Source organism: Miscanthus floridulus, chromosome 4 (assembly GCF_019320115.1).
Source record: "Miscanthus floridulus cultivar M001 chromosome 4, ASM1932011v1, whole genome shotgun sequence".
Lineage (NCBI taxonomy): Eukaryota > Viridiplantae > Streptophyta > Magnoliopsida > Poales > Poaceae > Miscanthus > Miscanthus floridulus.
Window position 1 is genome coordinate 14,764,918 of NC_089583.1, and position 25,945 is coordinate 14,790,862.

The following is a 25,945-nucleotide window of genomic DNA, read 5'->3' on the forward strand; positions in this document are numbered from 1 at the left end:
AGAAGCATTACTCAAGAGAACTAAGGATAAACTCAAGAAAGTTTCAGCTTTAGAGTCAGAAGACAATCTTATAAGGCAAAGCTTAACACTAGAATTTAAAGCAATGGCTAACAAGACTCTCCATGAATTCTCTGCTCCAACTACAGCCAACATCTGAACCAGACCAACAGTCAATGTTGGAGACAATGAATTCAAGCTCAAGCCAGCCCTCATCAACATGGTGCAAGCAAGTCAGTTTTGTGGAAAGGCACATGAAGATGCGAGTGCACATCTCCAACACTTCCTAGAGATCTGTAGCACTTTCACCATCAAAGGAATAACCCAAGATGACATACTACTTTGCCTCTTCCCATTCTCACTCTTAGGGAAGGCAAAGCAAGGGTTCTATGCCAACAAAGATAGAAATAGTATATGGGATAACTGCTCCATTGCCTTCCTAGCAAAGTTCTTTCCCATAGGCAAGACCAATGCTCTGCGTGGTAGAATCTCAAGCTTTCAGCAACAATATGATGAATCTGTCCTTGAGGCATGGGAACGCTTTCAAGATTACATTGTGAAATGTCCTCATCATGGGATGGAGAATTGGCTACTCATGTAGACTTTTTACCACGGGTTGGCCAATAGTACCCATGAGACTATGGATGTTGCTGCTGGAGGTGCATTATTGTCACTCACCATACTAGTTGCAATAGCTCTTGTGGAGAAGATAGCCTCCTACCAAGGTTGGAATGAAGAATTTCTTCAGATCAGCAAGAGAGATGGAGGTATGTATCAACTCAAGGAGGTAGACATGTTGTCTGTCAAGATGGATCTACTAATAAAGAAGCTCAAAGATCGAGCCAATGAGAAGCAAGAAGTCATGCACATTCAAGATTCCTACATGATGTGTGAAGAGTGTGGAAACACTAGGCATTCAGGGAGCAACTGCCCTAAGACCCATGAGGATGTGAACTTTGTCAACAACAACTACTCTCATCCTTAACAGAATCAAGGATGGAATCAACAACAAAGGCCCAACTACCAAGGTAATTACCACAGTAACTATCAAGGTAATAATTTGAATAATTTCAATCAAATACCCTTAAGAGAATTAATTACTGGCCAATCCAAACTTATGGAGGTATTATCTAGAAAGGTAGCTACCAATGATAAAATTCTAGAGAACATAAATAATGGAATGGACAGCTTTGCTTTTGCCATTAAGAACCAGCATAGCTTTAATAAAATGGTAGAATCACAAATAGCTCAGCTGGCAGCTGTTGTTCCTCCGTCCGACAAAAGTAAGATTCTGTGGCAACTGAAAGATCTAGAAACTATAAATCTTGTCGATATTCACAATACAACATACAACTATATACAACCATCATCAAGAAGGTGGATAGATTATACCTTGCCAAAAAAGAAGAGCGATCTAGGAAGTCCTATCATCCCCATCACCATTGGACCGCATATTTTCTAAGAAGCTATCTGTGACTTCGGAGCAAGTGTCAACATCATGCCTAAGGTAGTCTATGATAAAATTAATGGAGATACTTTGTTGTACACAAATATGCATTTGCAGCTTGCAGATCAGTCACTCTGCTACCCCAAGGGAGTTCTTAAAGAAGCCATTGTTTGATTGGGACAATCATATGTTTTCATAGACTTTGTGGTTTTGGAAACAGGTAGAGATGTAAGGGCACCCATTATTTTGGGCCAACCTTTCCTAAGCACCGCAAAAGCCATTATCTACATGGATAGTGCCAAGATTTGCTTCACAATTAAGGATAAAAAGGAGAAGTTTTCTTTCAAGAATAACATCTTGCAATCTTATGGACATCCACAAATGTTGTACCTGTGTGAAGAGACAATAGTGACCAAGAAGAAGAACAACGGGAGAAGAAAGAAGAACAAGGTTAGGTAGCCACAAGAAGAATCAGTCAACATGATCAACACATTCATATCAGAGTACGACCACCTTCTCGCTTCACCATTCCTTGCTAAGAAGGATGATCCTGGTGTACCCACGATCGAGTGTACCATTGGACAAAGATTTTTTCATACGACCTTCTATGATATTGGATCGGGTGTCAACATAATGTCCAAGGTAACATATGATTATTTATTTGGTAATAAACCATTGTTCCCTATATATATATGCAATTGCAGATGGCGGACCAATCAATCCAATTTCTAGAAGGAATAGCAAAAGATGTCAAGGTAAGAATACATGATCAGTTTGCCCCTGCTGACTTCATGGTTCTAGACATGGGTGAAGAATAAGATGATACACCGATTATATTGGGAAGACCGTTCCTTAACACAACCAACGCAATCATTTATGTCGGATCTGGACAAGCCCACTTACAATTTCCTAGAGAGAAGGTACATTGTTATTTTAATAGTTATACCACTTATGAGTAGCTGAAGAAGTCCCGCTCTAGGAGGAGACATTGATCATCCCGAAACCAAAAGAATCAACTCCCAAAGAATGAATAAGAAGAAGGTAAAGAACCTAAAGAAGTTGTGAAAGATAAATCTACTCTGCCTAAGACCAGTCCATAGACCAAGCAAGTGTGGAAGGAAAAAAGTGACATCAACAGAGTCACCATCACAAGAGGTGCAACCATTAGGGTCTCCATCCTCAGGACCGACTGATGCACCCAAGGAATGAACAAGATAGGAGAAGAGTTATGTCCGAAGGACTTAAAAATCTGAACCCTCGTCGGGAGGTAACATCGGTAGTTATCCATATTTACTTCCTAGCATTGCATGAATTCTTTTCACTTTAGCATATTTACTTTCCTGCATTGGTATTACATTTAGAAAAGAAAATAAAAATTTTATCACCATAAAATTTAAGCCCCACGTGAGTAATTTTACAGTGTGTAAAAGCCCATAAAAATAGTCACTATGATGGCATAAAAATAAAAATACCATACATACATATTTCTAAACCTCAAGATAACTAATCTCCGGACAGCTGATCAATAACCCTTTTATCCTAATCCGTTCCATGAGTTTTGGTATTTTTGTTGGTATTTTGTAGGATGATGTACCAAGATCAAGAGCAAATTCACCTGGTTGTCTTCATCTCATTCCATCCCGAGACGAGAGGGACATCCGCTGGCAAATCTGCTCTGAAAAGGATCACTCAACTTCAACATTCGATCGTGCCAACATTCAGCTTGGCGGAAAGGCATCCACATGTATCTAGCTAAGTATTTCTTTCCCATTTGTTCTATTATTTCTAAGTCATATAAAGATGCATAACAAACTAAAAGCAAAATAAAAATTTATATTTGTATTAGCTATATATAATAGTAAGGTGTGATCTTAAAAATGAAAAAAGTGTGTGTCTTGTTTTTTATTTTTAAGAGCTGAATAAATAAAAGGACTCTAAAGGATAATCTCTCAACATGGAAATGATGAATAGTTGCTCTGTTGTAATTCCTTTCAAGTACCTAGTTTTCAGCCTCGAATTCTCCCGAATTTTGGATGCGACTGTTTTGATATAAGAATTTACTCTGAACTTGAAACTCATGGGTAGCGTATGCTTGATCTAAGTCTAGGTAATTGACAAATATGATATGAGAAGGTCTGAGCTATTGTTTATCTTGTTCTAAGTGACACTAAAGTTCCGGAGATTTATCTTTTGAAAAATATGAAAATCCTACATGATGAGCTCCTGTATGACAAAGCTTGAATTTCTACCAAAGCCATACATGATATTTAGATTAGGAAAACTTTCATATACATGCTGCTTGTTTTGCATTGAGTTGAGTCAAGCTTTGTTGACCCTTATGAGAGGTTTGTTATGCTCTTAAAATCAAGATCACGTACACACCACCCAAATATACACTACTACACTGGGGGTAGGCGCAACAACATGCCATTCCATCTAGATCCACCCAAAAATATTTTACTCCTATACTAGGAGAAAACACCAAAAATATTCTTGATAGAATATCTACCAAATAAATGCTCCAAGTTCTTGTTGCTATCTCTCAAAAGTTTTGTTGTAGAAAAGAGACATGAGGCTATGCAAAAGTTATTCATAAAAAAAGAGAAAAAGAAAAAAGAGATGAGAAAAAATAGACAAGTGTCCAAGATATTGAAAACAATGGGTACTCAGATGCTCGCCTAAAAAAAGAAGAAAAGATAAATAAGATAGCCCATGTTTTCTTCCAAAGTTGTTTCCAAGTTTCAAAGGAGAGATATGTTTTCAAGGAGCAAAGTAGAAATAGGTTAACCAACATATATATCCACCACATACATCCATACACATGCACATTTTGATTTGATTGTATGTGGGGGAATAGACCCCCTATACCCTCATGGGTATACATGGGCCGCACCACCGGAAGTGGCCCAGCCCGCAAGGTGAAGACGTGCAGAGCACGACATTATATTGTAATTGTACCAAATTAGATATTTTACTTGTAACCTTGTCCCTTCGGAATATATAAGGAGGGGTAAGGGTCCCCTAACGGACAAGATCATACAGATCTCCATCTAGATCTCAATCAATAAAGAATAATGAGACACATGACATAGGTATTACGCCAACATGGTGGCCGAATCTGTATAAATCTTATGTCTTGTGCCTTTGTAACCATCTGGTTCCTGATTACACGCACCGTCTACCAATAATCTACCACCACAGGCACCCCCCTCGGTGGACTTCCGACCATATTTCGTCGACAGTGGCACGCTAGGTAGGGGTCCCCTTTTAGGGGTTGTGCGTGCTGATCTTCCAGCGAACCAGATGGCGTATCTTTCTTTTCATTGATCGGAGCCAAGCGATGATGGCGTAATCTATCTACAACAACGACGAACACTCTTGACGGCTAACGCTTGTTGCTAAGTCGGCAAGTAGGAGTCCAGCGAACTCGCTGCAGCAGTGCTATGTCATCACGCCAGATTGGGTGTGCATAGGTCCGTACATCAACATGCAAGTAGTGGAGTTACATGTAGCATATACGGCATGAGCTAGCAAGCAAGTAATCTAGCACATACAAGATCCAATCAGCCATGGAGTACACGAGTAAAGGGAAGAGATCAACATGCATGATCAAACTTGTATGCATGTGTACATGCAAGAAGACGGCGGAGTACATGCGTGGGCTACGTTTGCCAATATGGAAGAAGCTAAGTCACGTTTCCTTTTTCAATAAACTTTTCTATGGAATGTATATACATATACGTTGGGTATATCCATATCTACGTGATTACTACTACTTTTGGTAGGAGGCGCAGTCATCATGACATCATTAGAACTCCAACCAGGTGTGTCCATCGCCAAGTCGGTCGAGCCATAGTTAGGCAGCAAGGGAGCCACACGAGCCGCTGAGCGAGCCTCGGAGCGAGCCGCTGAGCAAGCCACGCCGAGCCACAAGCGAGCCACATCAAGCTATTCAAGCCATCCAGTGAGCCACGACGATGCAGAAGTGAGCCGCGTCGAGCCACTGAGCGGGCCATGCTGAGCCATGTTGAGCCGACCACGGACCACATCCCAAGCGGCTCCGCCGAGCTCACGTCAACCATGTCTCGAGCGGCTCCATCGAGCTCCGACAACCAGACCACATTGACCATGGCCCGAGCGACTCCACCGAGCTCCGACCACCAGACCATGTCCTGAGTGGCTCCGTCGAGCTCTGACCACCAGACCACCAGACCACGTCCCGAGTGGCTTCGTCGAGCTCTGACCACCAGACCACCAGACCACATCGCAATGATGATCGCCACGAAGAACAGCGCTATGACAACCGCGACCACCGTCACAACAGGCCGAAAAGCTCGAGGACCAGATAACTTCATCACCGCCGACCGGATTTCTATCCAAAGATAAGTACACTTCTAATATTTATATTTAATATAATTTTTCATTATGATGTTTCTCCACAAACGTCCTCATCATGATTATTCTTCAAATAACGTTTGTCCATGTATACAATCTTAAATATAACATACAGCTATACTTAATGCAAATCCTCGACCAGTCATGTTGACGCTCAATGTCTCTAGAAAAGGCCCTGTCTTCGGCTCCTTCCTACACATGCATAAGCGTCTGCCCTCTGTGTTATGGGTGGTTGGTAGCGGCTCCTTAGTGATGCTTTGTTCTTCCTACATGTGCACGGGCTCCGCGCCCCGCGTTATGGTTAACGGGCTAGCTAGGGCTAGAGACTCAGCTACATACTAACTGGTCGGGCAATTTATATTAAGTATAAACACAAACTTTACATTAACACTAATGTTTACAAAGCACCAACTGCTTTATCACATCACGCTCATTTGCAAATGACTGCTGAGCGTCATACGCTATTTCTTCACCGCTGATTTTTCTCCATAATTTATTATTTTGTACATCATGTACTACCATTCTATGTATTTATATTGCAAGGATCTCGAGCTACGCTCGGGGACTTCGCCGCTCGCCCCTCAACCTGTGCTCAGGGACTGCCTTGACAACTCTCCGACCACAGCTCGGGGACTTCGCCGCTTGCCCCTCAACCTGTGCTTGGGGACTGCCTCGACAACTCTCCAACCACAACTCGTGGACTCTGCCGCTCGCCCCTAACCTGTGCTCGGGGACTGCCTCAACCACTCTCAGACCACAGCTCGGGGACTTTGCGTCTTAACTACATGCGACTGGCGACTCGCATATAGTTGGGATATTCTTTCTCGTTTAGACCTTGCTACAAGGCTCATACTTCGCCTTCCAGCAAGCCCGGGGACTACATCAGTATGATGCACCTACCAGTGCATCTCGTATTGCTTATACGATGAATGGATTCTCAACTTCAGTGGGAATTCTTTTTGGACCCTGGCACCACGTGCCTATGTCACCTACTACCAGGCTCGGGGACTAAGTGGGCACACTTCACCTTGCGGTGAATGTGCTCACTCTGATGGATCAAACGCCTCCAATTCTACAAGGACGACGGTGTCTCTTCTTGACTTAGAGTCAAAGTGGGCACACTTCGGGGGAAATATTTTTCAAATTTTATCTTGAGCCCCTTACATCCTTTTGGCAAGCTCAAAACAATGCTACTCGAAGGATACAAGGCACTCGGGGACTAGCTATGGGGGAATAGACCCCCTATACCCTCATGGGTATACATGGGCCGCACCACTAGAAGTGGCCTAGCCCGCAAGGTGAAGACGTGCGGAGCACGACATTATATTGTAATTGTACCAAATTGGATACTTTACTTGTAACCTTGTCCCTTCAGAATATATAAGGAGGGGTAAGGGTCCCCTAACGGACAAGATCATACAGATCATACAGATCTCCATCTAGATCTCAATCAATACAGAATAATGAGACACAGGACGTAGGTATTACGCCAACACAGCGGCCGAACCTGTATAAATCTTGTATCTTGTGCCTCTGTAACCATCTGGTTCCTGATTACACGCACCGTCTACCGATAATCTACCACCATGGGCACCCCCTCGGTGGACTGCCAACCATATTTCGTCGACATTGTATGACTCAACTCTCTTTGGATCCGAGGTTTGACTTTACAATATATGTATTGCAAGTATGCTCTTTTATGCTTTCTCCACTCCTATGAGCTCCACATAAGCTTAGTTGTAGGAAGAGAAAGGCATAACATCATTATTGCCTTGGTGAGAATCCACAAATACCACATATATTGAGAGACTTGAGAGTGTCATACAAAGGAAGCTCTGAGTTTTATTTTGAAAATCTATAAAAACTCTGGAGTAATGGTTGAACAAAGAACTTGAGACATAGTGCTCGACTTGATCGTTCTATCTTTCAATTGCTCAAGACCCAAGTGAAGGCTGAGAAGCCCCATGGTTGAAGGTAATATGGGTAAGTTTGAAAGTCAGATCGGTTTACTTTAATCCGAAGAATAATTCTTGTTTGAATGCATGTGTACTTTTGCGGAGTGAAAGCATCGATGTAACTCCTGATCTATTTACTGAGTTTAGCTTTGCTAAGGGACTAGCAAAGGTTAAGCTTTGGGGAGTTTATTGATGGTAGTTAACAACCATTATAAACTATCAATATAACATGCATAAGGGCATAAATATAATCACCAACGAAGGTCTAGGGGTTTAAACTAACAAATTCCACGAGTTTTGATGAATCTGTATTTTCCACAGGGTTTATCCAGAAAATTGTCAAGGTGGACCTACATGTCAGATTTAATCATGCTTATCCATAGCGAAAACAACCCTAGAAGGTTCCAAAAGACTTGAGAGGACTATACACCAAAGCAGAGGGTGAGACGCATAAGGTGGGGCTGGGTGGACCCACCTATTGGTCGCCAACCCCCTAGGGACCACATGTCATCCCTCATTATGTTGGTTCTCCACCGTCTCCTAGGTTGCATCTACGTCATCCTTTAAGTCGGTTTGATACAAGGGCTCACGATTGATGCTCCAGTCTATATATATCAGTCCCTGCCACCCCCTTGATGCATTGATAAGTCATTTGAAGATAGAAACCCTAATCATCCTCAGAGCTTCACCATATTTTAGGGCATGCTAGTTAGGCTAGGTCTAGAGGGAGGCAAGCAGGCTTTGCTTGGATTCCTGATCTTGCCAAGAGCGTAGTTTGGTATAATCTTTGTACCCCCTCTCTTTTGTATCTCATATTGCTTTTATATATTTGCTACAATTGTTATGACAACATTCGTATTTACAATATTCATGTTCTTAGTTATAATGTTCATCGTCTACTTTGATTATATTCTTAGTTATAGCTAGTTTATCATTATGTTTATGCATAAGTTCGTATAGCGCTCGCTCTGGTGTACATGGGGTGAGTGGTCGACATTGTGTAAGCATGGTGCTTATATGTTGTTTACCTACGGATACACCCTATATTCTGGGTCATGTGGTAGATCGCAGATGTAACACTCCCGTTGAGTCCTTTGTAGTCCATTCCTCAAACATAGGTGCAAGTAGGGTCCGGTTACGAAGGAAGAACAAGCTCTGTTCTTAATCTTCCTTAGTAATATCCCTTATGTGTATATATAAAGATGACCTTAGCCATGATTACTAGGTGTAATTGCACTAATCAATGTATGCTTTGACTTGTAATTAAGAATGACTTAGGAATTATTCCTCTAATATTCTACTTAACCATGCTAATACCATAGAAAGGAGTACAATGAGTGATTTATCATTAATCCATACTTATCATATACATAATTTATCCTATGACTTACCCCTATTGTGAGTAGAATATTGGTTATGGTTTACTTCTCCATCAATAGCTTAAAATATCAATTCATGTTCATGCCAGACCTTCCCTGTGGTAAAAATATAAATAACGATATGTGGAATACTCCCGAATGAAGTGCTACAATGGTATAATTATCTATGAGCTTACAGATTCCTTTCATTTATATATATTCTTTCTAGTCACATGAAATATTAAAGTACTTCTTAGTGTCATTCTAGAATTGGCACTAGGTTTTACCAACAAGCATTTCTGGCACCAACACTAGAGATGACAACCTAGTAAAAGACGCTAAGGAATGTAAACAACATAGGGTGACTACTTAAAACAAGTGACACATTAATAAACACCAACAGTCCTTGACTTGGCATAGGTACTGGCATTTTCCTGGATTTATTCCAGGATTTAACGATGCTATGCTTTCAGTGGTAGGCGATGTCCTCGTCGACAGCGAGGTGTCTGTGGTGACTTCGTGAATCTTGATATCTACCGGCTCAGTCCTTCGGAGGTGCCCACACGGGTAGGGTTAACATACATGTGTTCATAAGGTTTACGTGTGTGTGCTCATAGGGTCAGTGTGCGTGCGTAGGCGATGTTCCTATCGACAGCGAGGCGTCTGTGGCTCAGTCCTTCGGAGGTGCTCATAGGGGTAGGTTTTACGTATGTGTGTTCATAGGGGTGAGTGTGCGTGTGTGTTATCGGTGTCTACCTTGTAATGTGTAATTCTAAAAAAATCTATTTGTATGATTTATTATCTCTTTAAGAGGTTTGGTTAAAATTCTCAGATGATAATATTGATAATTGAACTAAAGTCATAGCAACATGCAAAGCCACTGACCTCCAACTAATGAGACACATCACTACATAGCTTATAAGGGCGTGGCGAAGCGTGCCTGCCTTTCTAGTGACCTTATAATCCGAACAATAACCGGCTTGAACTAATCTTGCCTGCCCGGCCCAAAAACCACTCCACCCCGCTCCATTTGAGACTGGCATTTCACCCATCATAAAAAACGGGTCAGTTTTACCATCCCTCAAAGTGGTTTCGCTCGTTTGCCATTATGAGACTGGTGTAACCCACTGAAATACATTTTGGGTAGTTTTAATTCGTGGAAAAAAAGAAGACACCTCCTTCCACTTCTACCCCTGCCTGCTGTTATCTTCATAAAAACAGATCAAACACAAAATGGATCAGCCCTCTCCTCCATCCCCAGCGGCATCAGCCGGCATAGGCCTACCACCATGCTGCTCCCCTCCTGTGGCAGCGCTAGCCTTCCCCACGCCGCCCCTCCCCTACCGACACAGGCCTACCACCACGCCGCACCAGGTGCCTCGTCCCACCTCCGCCCGGCCATCCAGGTGCCGCCTCCCGCCTTCACCCGGCCATCCAAGCGCTGCCACCACCCTAAGCCATCCAAGTGTTGCCTCGGCCCTAGGCCAGCCTCAGCTCTACCCTAGGCCATGGGCCAGGCCAGTGCCCAGGTTGCCATGCCAGGCCAGCGCGTCCCCAGCCGATGCATCCCCTAAGCTGGCGCCGCCCCATGTATTGCAGTTGGAGTGATCTAATTCCTCGGTATGCACTCTCTCTCTCTTGTATTTGTAGTCCTCGAGCATAGTTCGAAACGCTGATAGAGTTGTTCGAATAGAATTTTAACTATATTTCTTGCATTCGCTTTATCCAGGCTCGATGTGGAGCCTGAGCTTAGAATAGATACTGTAACAGACACTTGTGGTGTTGATGACAATGCAAAGGTCATAGACCATGGATGTGTTGATGTTAGTAGTAATGCATTGGCTATAGAATATTATGTAGGTGTTGAATGGGACAACCTATAGATTGTTGACACAAATGATGAAGAGGGTGAGGGCAGGCAAGAAATAATTGATGAGGATCAATTATTTTGTCCGTTGGGTTTGAGAATTGAGGATGATGAATATCGATCTCAAGAGCAGCAGGCTTCTATAGAGATGGAAAATGGGCCTAAAAATAGGAATGCCACTATTAAGGAGGAGATTGACACAGTAGGGGTTGCCATTCCTATTGACGATCATGTGCTAGGGGAGAGAATCTTAGTCTATGACCCAAACAACCCTTGTATGGACATTGGCACTGTGTACCCTAACATAAAAGAATTTAGATTGGCAATGAGGCAGTTTGTAATAAATGAGGAGTTCGAGCTGCACATAGTGAAATCTGAGCCACAACGGTACATTGGGGATTGCAATGCAGAAGGTTGCCCGTGGCATATTGTTAGAAGGAGGCAACATGATGGGGCAACCATTAAGGTGTTTAACTAGTGGCTAACATTTTTCTACATTTTTTTGTTGCTGATCAATATCTAATTCATTGGTATTTTGCAGGTCACATGTTTGATTTCTCGGCATATATGCTCTTCTAGTGCAAGGAGGAAGACCACCGCTCCAACAAGCTGTTGGGTAGCATCAAAGGCTATTCACCACCTTAAGAAGACTCCCAACATGGGCCCTAAAGAATTGCAGAAGAAGCTACAAGAGAAACACAAGTGTGAAATTCACTATGACACAGTGGCGAGGGGAAGGAATATTGCCTTGAGGGAAATATTTGGTAGCTAGGAGGAGAGCTTCCAAATGTTGTTCAACTGGAGGGCAGAGGTATTGAAGCGGTCACCAGGTAGTGTGATTGAAATTGACTTAAAGGAGGTAGATGGCAAGGTTTACTTCCACAGATTTTTTGTGCATTAAGTGCTTGCATTGAGGGTTTTTAGAGAGTTGTAGGCCTTATCTGAGCGTAGACTCAACTGCACTTAATGTTAGGTGGAATGGACATTTGGCTGTAGCTGTTGCAATAGATGGTCATAATTGGATGTACCCTCTTGCTTTTGGTTTCATAGATGGATAAACAATAGATAATTGGACATGGTTCATGACTCAGCTACACAAAGTAATAGGAAACCTACTACTGCTTGCTATTTGCACTGATGCATGCAAAGGTTTAGAGAAAGTTGTTAAAGATGTCTTCCCTAATGCTGAACATAGAGAATGCTTTAGGCATCTAATGCAGAATTTCATAAAAAGATTTGGTGGAGATATTTTTTCAAAAATGTATCCTACAGCAAGGACACATAGGCCTGAAGTTTTCCAATATTTCTTCCATGAAATTGTGATAGCTTGCCCTAAAGTATTGGAATGGCTTCATAACCACCACAATTTGTTGTGGATGAGAAGTGCTTTCAATCAAGAAATTAAGTGCGACTATGTTACCAACAATCTTGTAGAGTCTTTTAATAACCGGATTAGAGATTGGAAGGATCTTCCTATAGTTGAGCTTGCTGACAAAATTAGAGAGATGATAATGGTATTATGGAATAAGAGAAGGTTGATTTCAGAGAAACTAGAGGGTAACATCCTACCTGCTATCCTAACTATATTGAAAGCAAGGACTAGGGGATTAGGAAACCTGACCGTTGTGAAGGCAGTTAGTTTTGCTGCAGAAGTACATGACACTACTAGCACACATAATAGACATGTTGTCAAGTCATCCTTGCATGAATGTACCTGTCTTGAATGGTAGCACACTGGAAAGCCTTGTCGGCATGCTTTGGTCTTGATAACAGCCCAACAAAATGCTGATGTAAAGTTGGAGGACTTCGTTCATGACTATTACTCTGTGCAGAGGTTCAAAAATGCATATAAGAGGCTGATAGAACCACTTCCAGATAAGACACAATGGTCAAAAGTTGATATTCCTTTTCCTATTGAGGCACCACTAGATTAAAAAAGGTGTTGAAAGGTACAGAAAACTGAGAATTAAAGGTTGTTTGAAAGGAGGCAGTGGTGGCAAAACCAAGAAGGTTGCCAAAGAGGCTGCAAATGAAGCTGACAAAGATGCTGAATTGGAGGTCGCTGAGGCTGCTAAAGGTAAGAGGCAACTAATTAGAGGGAAAAGGAAATGCAAGAGATGTGAAGAATTGGGACATAGAGAAACTAGTTACAAGTGCAGACTTAATGGGACTAAGAAATCACCAAAAAGGAAGGCTAGGCCAAATACTACTAAGTATGGCTAAAATGCTAAGGTCCCTACAAAGAGGGCAAAAAAGCATATTTCTGGGGAGCCTGACAATGATTGTGGCCAAGTCCCACCAGTCACAAGTCCTACCAAAACAAGAGAAACAGTGCTGCAGGATAGTCCTAATAGGTTGACACGAAGGTACAAGTGTCTAATATTTTGTTATTCATTCATATGTCCAATATTCTGTTTCATTAATTATAAACTTTTTTTCAAATGTCAGACAACTTTCGCTTCTGATGGAGGAAGAAACAAGTGCTCAGCCAATGCACAGTCTGATGGGAGAAGGCTCAAGTGCTTAGCCAATACATAGTCTGATGGGAGAAGGCACAAGTCCTCAGCCAATGCACAGTCTGATGGGAGAAGACATAAGTACTCCCAGCAAGATCCAAAGAAAAACAACGAAGAAGACAATTGCAAAGAAGCTGATGCTAAGGAAAAAGAAGACCACCTGAAAATTGTGACCAACCTGAAGAGAATCAATTTGTCAGGTTGCCCTAATGTCACCCAGGAGTCTGTTGCCATTTACCAGCGTCGCTGGGAAATCGAGTACTAAGGGAGCTGAACCTCCAGAAGAAAAATAAACTTGGCTGTGTGCTTCTGTTTGCAGCTAAATCTGTTAGGGTCATCGTAAACTTTGATTTCACCTTTGAAACTATTGTCGCCTTGTGGAACCGAAGTATATGGTATCGTACTTGACAATGTCGGTCCTGTTGCTGCTTATGTTCGTAGCTCCTCTGAGCTGATGTGCTGCTTTTGTTTTCCGGTTTATATTTTTGGAGCATAAGGTGCTGGACTGCTTGTTCTGTTTGCCCAAAGATGCAAAAGTGTAGCCCAGAATTTGCATCTATGAACCTGTGACTGCTCACAGCAGAGGTGCTCGACAGCCCGTGCTTATTTTTTTGTTCTGATGATTGGCAACACCATCTATAATTTAATTTCATTTGTGTGGCAAGTCGAGATCAGAAAACGGCGAAAGTGCCCATTGTATTTGGTTTGAATGACAAGTCTAATTTCTCAGGTAGTGAGATCATGCTAGCCTCAGCGACCATCAGGCTGATTACATCAGTCGATTAGCTTATTACCTGATCGCTGAGAATGGACCTTAGCCTAGCCATTACCTGTTGTTGAAATGCTCCTCAAATGGTGTCATGCTCTTGGATCTATGCCTATCCATCAGGCTGCCGTCAGGTAATGGATCCTATGACGATGAGCAGTGCCTGATCATGACAAGCGAGCGACCAGAAAGCTCTTGGCTTAGCTACTAGCTAGTACAAGTAGTAATCTCTGTGATCACAAAATTCTGTCCAAAATTCTATCCAAATTCTATAGAAAATTGGTCACAAAAGACACAGCACACATGACACAATATATGATACAAGTCACTAATGAGTACTTCCATTCATTTATTTCAGCACACGAGTGCTACAAGTACAGAAAGCACACTCATCACCCACTCTTAACAATTCCATACAAATTGGTCACCAATAGAAGTGCACAAACTAATATCAAGCATTTCAGCAAGAACACAATCTTTCTAGCTATTCTTGTCAGGTCCTTGAACTGCTGTGGTTGTCCACCATCTCCCTTGGACTGTTCTTCTGGTTGTGGCATCTTAGTGCTCTGAAAAACAGGCTGATAAGAGGGTGGCACATGCTTGTTATCAACCAGCCATTGCTCATAGCCCTCCAGCTACTTTCAAAAGTCACATCCACCACCATTCATCTGTCACCAATGCAAAGAAAATTCAATTGTCTGAACAATACAACACATGAATTACAAACAAAGTGGAACAAATCATAGAACCGTTCGAGTTGGACAGATGTAGAACATGCGCCCATAGTTCTTCTCAGTCTTTGCTATCAATGCCTTGACAATGCGGCATTTGCATTTGTCGCAGTGGACAAGAGGGAGAAGGACTCTACTCCCAGCCCTCTGGATGGCCCCCATCGAACTGCTGCTCCCATCCATTTGGGCGGCGCCGAAGTGGAGCGGTGCTGGCTAGGAGGGGCTATAGCCTACGCCAGCACCAACAGGGGAGGCGTGGGGGCGAGCCTGCACCAGCAGGGGAGGAGAAGGCGTGGGGGTGGGCCTGTGCCGGCAAGGAGGGAGGCGGCGTGGGGGAAGGCCAGCGCCGACACGGGCGGGGAGCGGCGTGGTGGCAGGCCTGTGCCGGCAAGGGAGGGGGCGGCGTGGGGAAGGCCAGCGCTGGCACGGGAGGGAAGCGGCGTGGGGGCAGGCCTGTGCCGGCAGGGGAGGGGGCGGCGTGGGGGGAGGCCAGCACCGGCATGGGAGAAGAGCGGCGTGGTGGCAGGCCCGTGCCGGCAGGGGAGGGGCGGTGTGGGGAAGGCCAGCGCCGGCACGGGAGGGGAGCGGCGTGGTGGCAGGCCTGTGCCGGCTGATGCCGCTGGGGATGGAGGAGAGGGCTGATCTGTTTTGTGTTCGATCCTTTTTGATGAAAATAACAGCAGGCAGGGGTAGAAGTGGAAGGATGTGTCTTCTTTTTTTCCACGAATTAAAACTACCCAAAATGTATTTCAGCGGGTTACACCAGTCTCATAATGGCAAACGAGCGAAACCACTTTGAGGGATGGTAAAACTGCGAAACCCGTTTTTGATGATGGGTGAAATGCAAAAGCCTCGCTCCATTTAGGGGGTGTTTGGATCCAGCTACTAAAATTTAGGAGGTGTGTCGGGAGAATGTTGCATGGGGTGTTCGGATACTAATAAAAAACAAATTACATAATCCGTCGGTACTCCACGAGACGAATTTTTTAAGCCTAATTAATCTGCCATTAGCATATATTTACTGTAGCAAAACATTGTCAAATCATGGACTAATTAGGCTTAAAAGATTCGTCTCGCAAATTAGTCGCAAACTATGTAATTAGTTTTATAATTAGTCTATATTTAATACTTTATGCATGTGTCCAAACATCCGATGGGACAGCGACTAAAATTTAGGAGGGGCAACCAAACACCCCTCTTTGATATGATTATATATATAGTGCTTATAAAAGATAAAGGACTTTGGCTCTAAGGCTGGGCCTAAAATTTTACTAGCTTCTAACGATATTACCACAACTATGCCACGATTTGTACCATCTAATGACATTACCGCAACCATAAGTTTTTTTACCGTCCCAAAACATGTACACAGAAGAGTCAACCAAGTCAACCAATTAACACAGCCATTAGCAAAATCTTTTATTTATTAGTCATTAAGTAATCCATTCAAAACTTCAATGGCACCATCAACTCTACAGTATTGTATAATCCCCAGAACATAAGCTAAAGTTGCCAACAATAACGGCCAAAGTTGTCAGCCATTAATAACCAAAGTATAATCCCCAGATCATAAGCTAAATTTGCTGCAGTACCAAGATCCAACCGACTAGACATCAATCGGCTTGCAAAAATGATTTAGAACTAACTCGGGGATACCACCTTCGCGCAGTACAGCGCCCGTCTCATGAGTCATCTTGCTCATCAGCTGCGCGTCCTTCATACGCACAATCTCATGAAAAGTTGGGCGCTTGTTCTTCCCTACTTTCTTCTTTTCGAGAACAGTTTCCGAGATCTAAATCCTTGTGGCCTTAATGCCATTCAAATATTTCATCTTTAAATTACGCAATTGCAACTAAGATTTGTTGAACATCAAATCAATCTCCATATATGTAAACTAGCACCCCACAAGAATCTGCAATTCTCTAGGCGTTTGGCATGAGCAGAACTTTATGTAGGAGCAGATCTGTATACGGAAGGAAACTTGCATGTGCACTTGAAAAATTATTTGTCCCGTGTGAATCAATGGACAAAGGGAGATTTGACTAAATATTAGATAGACTCAAAAGCTTTTCCGCTAGCCCAAAACCGTAAATCCCACTACCTCCGAGCATCTCCTAAATCAATGAGTTTCAGAAGTGGCTAAAAAAAGTTGGGCGCCTATTGGTTGGGTTTCTTCAACGGTTTCTACAATCTAACTCCTAAAGTATAGCAGCCTGTTCGTTTGCTCGTATACGATCGTGGATTATAAGCTGGAACAGTATTTTTCTCTCACACCAAACCAGCCAGCAGTAAATAATCCACGATCGTTTATGACGAAACGAACAAGCTGTAGAAAGCAATTTTGCATCAGAAATCCTAGATTATTTTAAGCCACCCGAACCACTTTTATACTTTTTTCTCTCTTGTATATTTGCATTATGAACTCCGTTCTGCTTCTTATTGTTCTCCACATCCTTCCACCTCCAAAATGGCCGGTCGATTATTTCCGCGCGATGGAGTCGGTTTTTTTAAGTACGGGAAGATTGGGAGTTGAGATAGAGAGTCGCTGGAGAGCTTTTTTTCAATCTTACCAGAAAAAGTAAGAATGGGAGTGGGTTTGGAAACTCTGGGAGGCGCTCTTAGTTTTTGCACGGGTTTAGGATTATTAGCCAGTTTTGGAGGGTTTAATGGGCTTTTTTTAAGGCAAGCTTGAAAATTATCCTATTTTCTTTTTTTTTTTTTGACTAAAACTATCCTATTTTCAAAGACGACCCCAATAGAAAAGAAACGTGCAACCGATTAAAAACACCCGTGTCGTGGGTTATACAGATCATTTCTTAAACATTGATTACCGTCCTCCCCTCGTAGGAACCCCACACAGCTACAGAAACAAGCAGCCATAGCCCATAGGATGTCAACCACAAAGCCGGCTTGCATTAAATTACTACGCAGCTGAAAACACTATTTATGTTGAAATTTGGTGAGAGAAAAACACTACTCTAGCTGGAAAAAAAGGCCAACCAGCCAGCCGAACCTGACCAGCCGAACACGCTGCATATTTATGCTACGTCCATCATATCCCCTCTATTTTGCTCGGCTACATGAGTGATTGTTCTTCTTCGCTCATTTCTGAAGATTTTGTTGGTTCTTTTCTTTCCACACTTTTCACATTATGTAAAATGGTGAGCCGTTAAAAACTCTACGTTTTTCCTTTCGGAGGGATTTCGTGGCCTTGTCCCACCACAGGTCAGGATGATGCTACACCGAAATTTTTCGGTTGGATGCGCTGGGATGTCAAGCATCTTCATTCAGGTTGATTGACTAATGACCACTACATCTATATATATAAACATATAAGATTCTTTTACTTATCTAATCTATTTGTAGTGCTTAGATAGGCGTTCGCTCGCTTGGTTTCGCTTTTTTAAGCTTTATAAAAACTGCGGATGGTTGAAACTGTAATAAAGATTGGTTATGTGTAAACCTCTTAAAAAGACCGGAATAAAAAATCATTTTTATTAAAAAAATTGTGCCACGATTCTGAGAGCCAGCCTTGTTGAAAAGAGAGGGCTTCTCTCATCCTCTCTATAAGATCTCACTGATTTGGCTATTTATGATGCGGCTGATGCGCGACTTTTGTACATGCCTCCACAAATGCATGCCAAAAGCCCAAGAGAAATCGCGAAGTAAAACAGATGGCAAAGATGCCAACACGATAGCGGCAGCAAGAACAATGATGAATGGAACATTTTGGATTAACCACCAACCGCACTAGCTGGAGCCGGGAACACACTGCTACTTTCTCCAACAGAATCCAAACACAAGTTCACGACGGCGGATGCAGATAATATTCCTGCAAAGCACAGAGAAGACACCAGTATATTTCTATTCCGTGGGATGGGAAACATTCTCTCACAGCACGCCGTACTATACTACTACATGTAACAATGCAGTCCAACTAGTGCAAATAATTGTGCCAAACAATTGACACTTTATGTAAAGCAAGTGCCAATGTATCCATTCACACAAAAAAAAAAAGGACTCACCATATATTAAAATGATGACTTGACTTTATCTTGATTTCAAGGGGGAAAAAACTGTCCCTTTGTATCACTTGCCAATGATCCTTTCAGTAGTGGATTCCATGTAGTAGGCAAGGCAAGGTACTGCAAGTCTGAATTACGACCTTTGCTGTCAACAAGAACCAGCCTGTTCGTTTGTTGGTTTCAGCCAGAGCTTATCAGCCAGCAACAGTATTTTCCTCTCACAACAAACCAGCATTAGTCGGACTTATCAGCCCAAAAACCAACTAGCGAACAGGCCGAACAACAGGTGAAATGAACCTAACACGGGTGTCAAGCATCCATGACTGACGACAATAATCAGATTAGCAGCAGTGACAGCACAGCAGGGTGGAAAGGAAAACCCTGCCGTCGACGGCATGAACAGTGTGATGAAAACAGCTGTTACCCACACACACACACTCCTCCAAGGTAAAAGGTGGCATGGCAGCATGCATGAATCCTGATCACATGTTAAGTCAGCCTAGTAGAGGAACGAATATACATAGCTCCGTGACCGTGAATGAACCAGCAGTAGTACACAAAAAGGGGGCCAAAACTTTAACAGGCAGTTCCTATCAAGACGGCGACTTGTAGGCAGAAAAGCGAAGCCTAGGAGGAGCACGCTCCCACTAGCGGCGAGCCCATCATCGCACGCTCGGCCTCCATTGACCGAGACCTCCGCTCCCACTCTTAAAAAAATTAGACAATGCAAGCTATCACCCCCCACCACTCGGCATCGGCATCACCTTCCATCTGAACATTCTTTCAAATTTCGTCAACCATTTGCTCAGAATTGCAACACATACATCAGCAGCAGGCCTCTTTTCATTAGTCCAAACATCCACTACCAAAAGGGCGACCACCGGCCCTACCACCAAAGTGTATGGCTAGTGCACTACAGACCCAAAAGGAAATAAACAGCATGAGAGCAGGCCAGACTCTCTGGTAGTCTGGTACCTCTACCCATCACTTGCACTCATAGGCACATTGAAAGATGTATGCATGAGCATGAGCAGAATATTGAGCTTACCATATCCTTACAACCAAAGCTGCTTTGATTTGAAACAAAATAGGGAAAGGGGAGGCTACGTCATATACCAATTTAAGGTCCTTTCCTATCTCACGGTTAGCACATTGGAACGCTGGGTATATCATACACTTCTTTGGATATATCGGTGCCTAATAGTATTAGGGGGTTCAAATGCACGCCAAGGTTGATGTTACTATACTACGAGGACGTATTGGGTTCAGGCTTCATCAGTAAGTGGCCATCCTGGGAATGTTGGGTGTCGTAGATTGCCATTGCAAGTGAGATCGGCATCATGCATAGCGCTTTGGATTGAAGGAACTGCATCGCTGCCCCGATGTCTTCTTCCATCAGCTTCGCGACCTGCTTTTCTGTGCCATCAGTTGACCACTTTTCCCATATGTGCTGTGTGCTCCCACTGTCACTTGCCTCACCCTAGTTGTTCAAGCAAGATTCAGTTTAGCGTGTAAGAGCATGAATGAAGATACAAAAGAAAAATACCATGAATCTGGACATGGTTATCGTTAATCAAGAAAGCACCGACATATTATCATTCACCACTATCAGTGCATCCATGCTATGAGGGCACAAAATTGACAACATGTCTGTTTTCAAGATTGATTGCAGACCCCAGAAGGTAGGTCAGACCACAGTGAAAGCAGGCTTGGTCACATATGTCATACCAATAAAACAAAGTTGGCAATTCCTTGGTAGACGCGGAAAATATGATCGTGACTAGTCAACTCACTAGTAAACAAAGAACATTCCTTTGTGGCAAACAGTAATAGATGCGGTTATTGCTGAACAAGAAAAGCCAAGAGGAACTCATGATATGAATGATTATGACGCCGTTCTGTTCTATGTAAGTGAAAGGGGTTGAATAATTTGAGGAAATGAACCACAATTTCAATCAAAATAATTTCATAAAGAGCTTCTAGTCTAAAACCATATATTCTTGTTAGTGTTACCTTAACTGAGAGTGGAATATCAGCAACCAGCTGTGCAACTGCACCAGCACCACCCAGTCTGCTCATACTCAAAACCTGAAATTTAAGTATAAAAGACATTGGGTGTTCACTGTTGCTTATGATGTTGAAGACAACACTGCATTTAAAAAAAACATACCTTTACTTGAAGCCTAAGAAACTTCACATAATCAAGGATCTCATCTAGCATGGCTGCCCTATCTGTCTGCACAGTTAGAAGCAATACATCAATCTTGCTATTCAACTTTTTTTGGATTAACAGATGGAAGCTCAATATCCAGTTGATATGGTATCATTTATCGTTCGCAATAATCGCATAATTATTCTACTAAACCAAAAGTGGTATTCCTATTATTTCAAGCAGTATGCAACATACTGTTGGTGAACACAGTTATGCACTTATGAGGGAACAACAATTATCATCTCTGCAGATAATCATGTTCATAAGACAAAAAGAACTAGACGCACTATGATAAACCCTACTGTCAGGTCATCATAAGCCTGGACCACTTGCTGAAAATTCCATGGTAGGCATTTCAAACACGCAAGTATGACATCCGGAAATATGGCATGAATTATTACCTTGTTTGTGTTGGGGACCAATTCCTGCAATGCCCTCATCCTTTCTGCAATTCTCTCTCTCCTTAGCTGCATCGGAACATATGGAGGTTTTAAAGAAAAAAAAACTGATAAAACCCCCTATGAGAATTCACAAAGCTTCAGTGTAAAATAAAAAGTTCATCTAAAAGAAAGCATGTGGAAGTTAACACAAGTAAAAGACAAGCAACATGCCAGTCTTTCCATTTTTAAAGGCTACTGTAATGCATTACCTAATTAACAAGTGGCTTACACCTTGAAACACAATCATTGGATACTTCTCCAGTAATCATAGCACACTCAGTAGAAAACAAGTTTCCAGTTTGATGTATGAACCATCCAAAAGGCGGTGACTTCCAATACAATGCAACATCATGGTTATGCTGCAAGTAGCTCATGATGCTTAAACAGCACGCCATATGCCTCCACCACATCAGTCCACCCGTGACCCCACAGCAAGATACGGCAAGATACGAAAGCAACGTTTCCCTTAAACACATCCAGTTACTTGCACCGCAGCACCCGCTAATCTAGCTTACGGGAGCAAGCTAAGTTCCTGATAACAGAAAACGGCACCTGAAAATCTCGTGGGCCACTACTGGCTACTACAGCAACCTCAGATTGCGCAGGCGTCTGCACTGAGACGACGAAACTGCGGTCTAAATTGCAATTATTGTACATGCAAGGGTGGAGTTCGTCAGGTATTTACCCTCTCGGCGATACTGTGGGGATCGGTGGCCTGCCCCCGCCGCGCGCGCACCTTGGGCCGCGGGGCTGGCGGCTGCGGCGCCATGCCTCCCTCGCCCGGCTTCGGCTGCGCCTGGAACATCTGCGTGGAACTGGCAAGAATCAACAGCAGCCTCGAAAATTCGCAAGAGAGAGAGAGAAAAGAAGTGGAGAATAGCATTCCGCTGGGACACAAAATTGCTCCTGCGGCTGCGACCTGCTGAGGAGGTGGTCCGCGGAGGTGTGGCTGCTGCACGCCGCCGGCGCCAGCGAACACCGGCGGGAAGAGGCCGGCGAGCTGCACGGGGTCACGGTCCTGCGAAAGGCACCCACACACACTCAGTCAGGCACTCAGGGCGTGAAGCCTTTCACTTGGACGACTAGTAGCAGCAGGAGCAAGCACTCCCAGGGGGCTTGGGGCTTGGGAGCTCACCGGCTTGGCCTCGGCGGCGGCGTCGAGGCTGAGGGCGAGGGGGAAGGGGTGGTCCCCGCCGGCACCGGCGCCCGCGTGCCCCCCGGCGGCGGCGGCGGAGGCCGCGGAGGGGAAGGCGAAGAAGTGCTCGAGGAAGTCGTCCTCGGAGCCCCCGGGCGGCGGCGGCTGCCCCGCCATGTCCGGCGACGTGGGGGCGGGGGCGGGCGCGGACGCGGACGGGGCCCACGCGTCAGGGCCCGAAGCTTCGGGCGGCTCGCGACAAGAGACACACACACCAGGGAGGCTGGCTGGGAGCGGTTGGTCTGCTGCGGGCAAGTGTGAAGCTGTAGGAGAGGAAGCGGAGGCTGCGGCTGGGCGTTTCTTTAGTAGAGGCCGGGGGGAAGGGAGGAGGCGAGGGGATATGGGCCGTGGGCTTTTGATGTGGGCCATATGCTCCTGAGGTAGAAACAGTACGGAATTGGACCTCGCTGAAATGGACCGGGTTTGGCTGCAGTAACGTCTGTCTGGGCTGGGGCAGTGGAGCGGCCCGTGCAGCACAACGTGACTGGCGATCAATCAATGGGATAAGATTTGCGAAAAGAAAAGAAAAAAGTTTACTTTGCCTCCCTCAATTATCATAAAAGTTACCTTTTTATCCCTAGACTAGAAAATCAGACAAACTCCTCCCCTATCTTTTCAAACCGAACATATGATCTTCCTGGTTGTTTCTCCCTAAAATAGAAAGTACATGGTGATTTCTTTTATTCTACTTTAAAGTACATGCTGCGAGGAGTCTAACAAAATTAAATTTATAATTTTTGGACAGTTCTATAAATATATATTGAATTTACAAGTTTGCAATATTTACAACATTTAGGAACCGGGATGACACAACTGAACAAGGTTGATGACCTAAATGGGCGATTTGCAAGCTTAGGGACCGACATGACACAATCGGACAAGTTTGAGAACCTAAACGAGTGATTTGTGAGTTTAGGGACCGAGATGACACAAATGAGCACATTTGAGGACCTAAACTGCCGATTTGCGAGTTTAGGGACCGAGATAACACAGCCGAACAAGTTTGAGGACCGCTAGTGGACTTTACTCTATTTTTTATGAGGAAAACTGAGAATCCACACTTTAATGATGGGAAATAGAATCGGATTCCAATATATTAGAATGTTAAGCGAGGGATAAATATATATACGTCTATTATACTCTCCTTTATTTTGTCTGAAAATAACTAGAATATGCTATATTTCATGACAGATGGAGTACACTTCGGTAACTATGGACACATTTGGTTGGCTTGCTCACTTGATTCGCCTTGCCTCGTCTAGCAAGGCTAGATTTTTTTTCAAGTAGAAAATTAAGATTGGTTAACTCAAGCTGCATCTATACCCTGTCTTAAAAAAATTGACACGGTCAAATTTGAGATAATTTAATTTAAGAGAGATAACAATAAAGCGTGGTTAAAATTGGCTAGAATCAGAGAGATAGGAAGATGTAGAACGGATGGATCGATGGAAGATGGAAGATGGAAGATGGAAGATGGAAGCGCAGCCCGCCGCTGCGTGCCTGGGTGGGTTTGGGGAGCTGGAAAACGTCGACGAGATCACGACAACCACGGGCGATCTCCAAGCGTCGCATCGCATCGCACTAGTCGTGGGTCGTCCTCTGAATCTGGCGACCGAAAAGACAAAAAAAACCAAGCTTCGTTCCTTCCTTGGATTTCCTCTCAATCACAGCACAGCACAGCACAGAGTTCATTCAGGTGGTGACAGCAAATTAAAGTGCCTGCTGCCTGTCGGTGTCAATCGTCACTTTGGCAGTAGCAACCGCGCTCGGTCGCTGCTACTACTCCTCTGTTGAAACATGCCACGATACGACGATATGATGATCGACAAGCGCACGGGCACGGCGTCGTCGTGCGTCGCCCCTCCTGCTGCAGCTGCTTCCGTGTTGCTTCCTCTCCGATGTCTTCGTAATATAAGCAGAGGGCAAGGACCGGCGTCTGTCCATGCGCGAGTCTTTAGCAGAGAACCTCAAATCCAACTACCTGCCTACCGATACTGATCTGTTTCTCTTGCTTGACGAGTGATCTGGGGTAGCGTTGGTTGATTTGTTGTGAGAGAAAAATGGTGTTTGTTGACTGAAAAAGTACGGTTTATAAGCTAAACGAACTGGACGAGAATCCTCGACAACTTGCATTGTTGGTGGAAGGTGACGCACGCAGGGTCCAAGAGTAGCCCAAGGGCCAGGGTCATTGGTTCCTTGAGTATGCTGAATGGATTGATCCGGCACTTTTCGTTGGGTGAGGTTATTAACCTTTTTTTTTTGTCTAATGGTGATTTTTAGTCAAACAAAAACATGAGCTTATTGTTAATTAGTGATTGTTCAGGTAATACCAATAACAAATATCTAAGTGTTGACAAGTACTCTCTCCGTCAAGTCAAACTAGTTCAATTTTAACAAAGTTTATAGCGAAAATAGTGTTACTGTTTAATTATATCTAATAGGTTTATTGCAGAAATAAATTTCATATTTAATTTTGTGATACTTATCTTCGTGTCATAAATGTTGGTGCTTTTTCATATGACTTTGGTCAAACTTTAAATCAGTTGACTTCTCAAAAATTGAGAATTGCATCCTTCTATGAACGAATGAGGTATATCTAGCGTTAAGTATTAAGTATTAATATTCCTAATTATTCCATCCATCCACAAAAAATACATTTCTCGTGTTTCGAGAAGTCGAACAGTTTAAACTTTTACTATAATTTATATTAAAAAGTACTAACATCAATGATACAAAATAAGTATCATTAGATTAGTTATAGAATATATTTTTTATAACAAATTTATTTAGAGACATAAATGTTAATATTATTATTATTTACTATTAACCTGGCCCTTGTTTAGTTACCCAAAATCCAAACTTTGGCCCTATGCAAAAAGAAGATTTCCGTCACATCAAACTTGCGGTACATGCATGGAGTACTAAATGTTGATGAAATCAAAAACTAATTGCACAGTTTGGTTGTACTTTGTGAGACGAACGTTTTGAGTCTAATTAGTCAACGATTGGACAATTATTACCAAATACAAACGAAATGCTAC

At 43.3% G+C, this 25,945-nt stretch overlaps 1 protein-coding gene, 1 non-coding gene and 1 pseudogene across 3 annotated transcripts; 1 reads left to right on the forward strand and 2 right to left on the reverse strand.

Annotated features, from left to right (window-relative positions):
• Window positions 1-469: 469 nt before the first annotated feature.
• On the reverse strand, window positions 470-576 carry LOC136553163 (small nucleolar RNA R71). The gene has a single exon (XR_010783069.1). It is a non-coding gene; the product is annotated as a small nucleolar RNA R71 (small nucleolar RNA).
• A 10,720-nt stretch (window positions 577-11,296) lies between these two features.
• On the forward strand, window positions 11,297-15,674 carry LOC136548092 (uncharacterized; annotated as a pseudogene).
• A 4,386-nt stretch (window positions 15,675-20,060) lies between these two features.
• Window positions 20,061-23,177, reverse strand: LOC136551001 (transcription factor UNE12-like). Of its 2 annotated transcripts, XM_066542596.1 has the most exons (7): window positions 22,845-23,177; window positions 22,629-22,727; window positions 22,395-22,514; window positions 21,671-21,736; window positions 21,228-21,293; window positions 21,071-21,145; window positions 20,061-20,537 (listed from the first exon to the last, which is right to left on the reverse strand). In XM_066542596.1, exons 1-7 carry the CDS (start codon window positions 23,019-23,021, stop codon window positions 20,304-20,306), a joined length of 837 nt encoding a protein of 278 aa, XP_066398693.1. In that variant the 5' UTR covers window positions 23,022-23,177; the 3' UTR covers window positions 20,061-20,303. The 2 variants fall into 2 exon arrangements, with proteins under 2 accessions (XP_066398693.1, XP_066398692.1); XM_066542595.1 differs by having other exon boundaries at window positions 22,395-22,727.
• Between the last annotated feature and the right edge of the window lie 2,768 nt (window positions 23,178-25,945).

Excerpts from the sequence above, each read along its gene's own strand:
- LOC136551001 (XM_066542595.1), bottom strand. The coding sequence starts at position 23,021 with ATGGCGGGGCAGCCGCCGCCGCCCGGGGGCTCCGAGGACGACTTCCTC. Across the intron at positions 21,737-22,394 it reads CCCACAGTATCGCCGAGAGG|CTAAGGAGAGAGAGAATTGC; the intron begins GTAAATACCTGA and ends GTTCCGATGCAG. Across the intron at positions 21,146-21,227 it reads TTCTTAGGCTTCAAGTAAAG|GTTTTGAGTATGAGCAGACT; the intron begins GTATGTTTTTTT and ends CTTAAATTTCAG.